This window comes from Rhincodon typus, unplaced genomic scaffold (assembly GCF_021869965.1).
Source record: "Rhincodon typus isolate 14 unplaced genomic scaffold, sRhiTyp1.1 hic_rhity00002417, whole genome shotgun sequence".
NCBI lineage: Eukaryota > Metazoa > Chordata > Chondrichthyes > Orectolobiformes > Rhincodontidae > Rhincodon > Rhincodon typus.
Window position 1 is genome coordinate 1 of NW_025968055.1, and position 4,481 is coordinate 4,481.

The 4,481-nt window shown below is 35.6% G+C and overlaps 1 protein-coding gene across 3 annotated transcripts in view; it reads left to right on the forward strand.

Moving 5' to 3' along the window:
* The first annotated feature begins 2,206 nt into the window (after positions 1 to 2,206).
* gtf3c3 (general transcription factor IIIC, polypeptide 3) overlaps positions 2,207 to 4,481 on the forward strand; it is a 22,779-nt gene continuing 20,504 nt past the window's right edge. For 2 of the 3 annotated variants that reach the window (XR_007261368.1, XM_048593162.1), the window contains exons 1-3: positions 2,207 to 2,290; positions 3,176 to 3,284; positions 3,615 to 3,715. Coding sequence is in view for 1 of the 3 variants with exons in the window: in XM_048593162.1 (XP_048449119.1) it covers positions 3,215 to 3,284; positions 3,615 to 3,715 (171 nt within the window). In the remaining 2 variants the exon portion in view is untranslated. The remainder of the gene's footprint in view (positions 2,291 to 3,175; positions 3,285 to 3,614; positions 3,716 to 4,481) is intronic. The other variant, XM_048593163.1, reaches the window with a different exon arrangement.

Sequence of the window (4,481 nt, forward strand, 5' to 3'; positions counted from 1 at the left end):
CCAAAACTAAAGGGTATAGATTTAAGGTGAGAGGGGAAAGATTTAAAAGGGACCTAAGGGGCAACTTCTTCACGCAGAGGGTGGTGTGTGTATGGAATGAGCTGCCAGAGGAAGTGGTGGCGGCTGGTACAATTACAACATTTAAAAGGCATCTGGATGGGTATATGAATAGGAATGGTTTAGAGGGATATGGGCCAAATGCTTGCAAATGGGACTAGATTTATTTAGGATATCTGGTCGGCATGGATGAATTGGATCGAAGGGTCTGTTTCTGTACTGTATATCTCTATGAATGTATGACTGTAAGTTACTTGCATTGCGATATCTGATTCATTGTTCATGTGTATTAGAATATAACATATAGTTTTAGCAATTAAAGATTTAACTGGAGAAAATGCATCCCTCTAATGAATACAATTGAAACAAACTTGGAGTCTGTTTCACCGAAAAGGCTGAGGCCTGTTGATATATGAGGAAAAAATGCTACATGGATAAGAGCATAAAACAGCAGATGGGCTTACTTCAGTGAAGAAATGGATGTGTGATGTCAGCAGTGCTTGCAGGAAGGGCAGTCCAGAGAAATGTGTTTGTTTTGGGAGTTAAAACTAAATTAGTTTAAATGTATTCTGTAAACCCTGTAGGGTTGTAAAATCAATTTCTTCCATCAAGAGTAAAGAAGGAATTTGAAATGAATGTTAATCTAAAGGTCTGTTCAAGGACATTCCAATGTGTGCTGTGTCATCATGAACATGGGTAGAACTTGAAGAGGTTTCCTGATTTCATATTATCTGGATATTGCTAAAAGAGTTGGTTGCAGATTGGACTGACTGTATGCAATTTGCAGCTCAGCAAGTGAAGATGGCCAAAGTAAATTACAGAAACCTGTATTGTATGCAGAGAAAAAGCTGATGTTGTGGAGTGGGGAGGGCTTAATCTTAGTTTGAATTTAATGAGGGGAGAAAAAACTTAAAAGATTGCCTTAGTAGAAAAATCTATAGGTATTTCTGCAAAGTCTTGTGACAAGTGAAAGCACCTAGAAGATTACTTGCAAGTGTTGAGAAGGCAACCATAATAAGGTACTGAAGCATTCACAGCCAGGAAGTGGTAAATGAAAGTCTTACCTCCGAGAATAGCTTGTATTGAGGAACTTGAAGTCGCTTCCAGAGGGTTGTGGTATACATTTGGCTGGTCCTGATGGAAGTATGTAGTTCTTAAGCTATTACTAAAAAATATCAAAAAGTATATTCGTATTAAAAAAAACTAAATAATTCATATAAGAAAAGACAAGTCCATCTAATCGACCATTGATTTGAAGCACAGATATTGCTGTGCAGACAACAATGTCATTTTGTTGTAAAAATGAATAGGACTGTGAGAGGAAAAGAACTTTACACTTTGTAGTCTGGACTTCTGATAGACAGGGTAGACAAAATTCTGTCAATGTTTTTTTAAATCTGTAGTATATATGTTAAACTATTTCTCATTTATCTCTCTTAATCATGATTGGGTGTGTGTATGGTTGGGGTTTTGACGTGGTATAGTTTAAGTTACATAAATTAGATAACTTTTCATGGTTCTTGTTGAAGTGATGTGTGTGTACTACAATCAATAGAGCTTTTTTGCTGCTTCTGAAGAAACCTGGTGTGAAATGCTTTTGTCCGAGATAGCATAAGGTATCTATTAAAGAAATCACTTTGTAACTTGAAAACTTTGAGTCACCCAGTCAGAATTTATTGCCACCAGTGTAGAGACTGCACTATTTCTCTTTCCACAAATACAACCAGACCTGCTGAATTTCTCCAGTACTTTCTGTTTTCAGATTCTAGCATTTATAGTAATGTACTTTGCTTTTATCTTTGTCTGTCCTACCTGGGGTATCTTTACCAGCCAAGATTTGTCCTAGTGTGTACTGTTTTCCACACTTCCTTTTCTTTTGCATGCAAGCTAGTTTTCTGACAATTACTTCACCCCCCTACTTCTTGAATTGTCCCTTTTAAATTTTTCTCCCTCTGCGAACATCTGCTTAAAAAAATTACTTGCTTCCTTCTCCCCTTTACTAAAGGAAGAATTAATTTCCTTTTCTGTGACCAACAATTTTTGCTGCTGACAAGTTCTTGAACTGTAGAAGTGAGATATGAATAAACATAACTTGAAGATGTTATCACTTCTTTGATGAATTTCATTGTAACTGTTCTAATTTTCTTTGCTTTATAGGTTATAACTAAGTTTACTGAAGTTGTGGTTGAAAAAGTTGCCATCAAACAAGATCTTTTAGAAGAATCTGCGGAAGGTAAAAGTATTTTGTTCTGTAAACCACTTGTGGTTCATAGGTAAAGTAGTTGTGAACTGGATCAAGACTGAAGCCATTGTTTTATTCCCCTTGCCAAGCCCCATTCCCTAGCTATCGACTCCCTGGCAACAGTCTGAAACTAGTCCAATCAGTTCTCAATCTTGGTGTCATATTGACCTGAGTTGAGTTTCCAACTACATATTTGCATCTACGTTAAGACCACCTGCTTCCACCTCTGCGACATTGTTTGACTTTGTCTCTCTGGTTAGCTCATCTGTTGCTGAAACCTCATTCATGCTTTTGTTGCCTTTAGACTTGACTATTCCAATTCACTTCCTGCCGGTTTGTGAACTTGAGGTCTTCCAATACTTTGCTGGCTGTGTCCTAACTTGCTTTAGGTTGCTCATTTATGACTCCTGTGCTTGCTATCTTTGATGGTTTCTGAAAATGTTTTCTCATCATATGATGTGGCTTTCTTTCAGTGCTTCTATTATATTTATAACAATGTGGTACAGCATTTTTGGCATGCAAAAGCATTAGTTTTTGGAGCGGTGCACTTTAGTAAAAGGCACTGTTCTATGTGCGTCTGATTCTTATGTAAAATTGTATCTAATTCAAGTATTTACATATAGATAATTGCTCTTTTGTGAAGCACTACTTGAGTTAATTAATATATTTGTTCTGCATTTTTACTTGCATAGAAAATACCAAAAATTCTGGCACAATTTTAACCCTATATTCACTTGCTGTTATTCTGAAATCAGAAATAAAATAGATGGAAATTCAGTTGCTGCTTGAACTTCTAAAATAATAGTGCATTTTAAGTGGCTTGGAGAGCCAGACAAAAAAATTCTGACAGTTAAGCATCAATTTCTATTTGCATAGCGTCCTTAATGTAGAAAAAAACTGAAAGCACTTTACAGAATGAAAAAGAGGATTAAAATAAAGCGTGATTCAAAGAAACAGACATCAAGCCATGGAACTGCTGGGAATGGTAAGAAAGATACTTCAGGGTATAATGGTCTGTGAATGAACTGAAACACGTTTGAATAGTATGTCTTAAGGCTCCAGTTTTGGCTGTACTGCTGATAATTGTTAGGAGGTTGAAGGGTAAGTTAATTGTGACTACAAGAAACAAGTGGACACAATGTTATCAATAGCCTGGAAATAGCTTGATTCTCTAGTTTAGTAACCTTGGCCTGAATCTAGTGTATGCTGCTTTGGCATTTGAAATAGGAAGAAAGTAGTGAAAAATGAAAAATGTAGGAGAAATGAAACAGTCAAAAGGTATTTCATTTTCTTCTGTCTGCTTTATCGAGTTTAGATATTACTTACAACTGTCAGATCCCAGAAGCGGTCCCCATAGACATCCGAGTCAAGCTGATAGTGTGTTTGATTCATCTCCATATCCTCAAGCCTCTTGATGTAAGTTTCAAATCAGCAAGATTTTTTGAATAAATTTAAGAAGAATTAGATCAAAAAGACATAAATACACTTTACTTCAGACTTTTTCAGTGAGAGTAACGTCCAAAAATTTCAAGTCCGGTGAGACCTAATTCTAGATGTGAAAGGCCAATCTTTTAACATTCAGCCACACTTACTTCTCCTTTCCTGTTGAAGTTTTTGAGCATCTGGAAGATTAATTTCTCTCAATAAAATATACCCAGCATTTTCTAATGATAATTTTGTTATATGATTCTTTAATATGTACCGGCCTTATAATTTTGACTGATATATGTGAATATATTTTTACTATTAATATGGACAAAAGACTACTACTGTTGTTTTAAGAAAACAAAATGATTTCATTTAATGAAGAGATTCAGAGGTTTGATTTGAATATTAAATCATAATTTTAAACATTATATTTTCTCAACTGATTTAGCTTACTGTATTGAAATAAACCCAAATGTACTTACACATCATCCGATGTTGCAGAATGTAACATTTTGGTTGCAATTGGGAATAATTCTAATTTGCATAGTTCTTACTTTAGTAACTTTTGTATTGTGCTTCTGAATCCACTAAAGAAGAGTCAATTTTAAAGTTCAATGAGCGCAAATTTCGTTTATATTTGCAACATTAGTGAAATAATTCTAAGAGCTAACAAGGTGTAGAGCTGGATGAACACAGCAGGCCAAGCAGCATCAGAGGAGCAGGAAAGCTGACGTTTTGGGCCTAGACCCTTCTT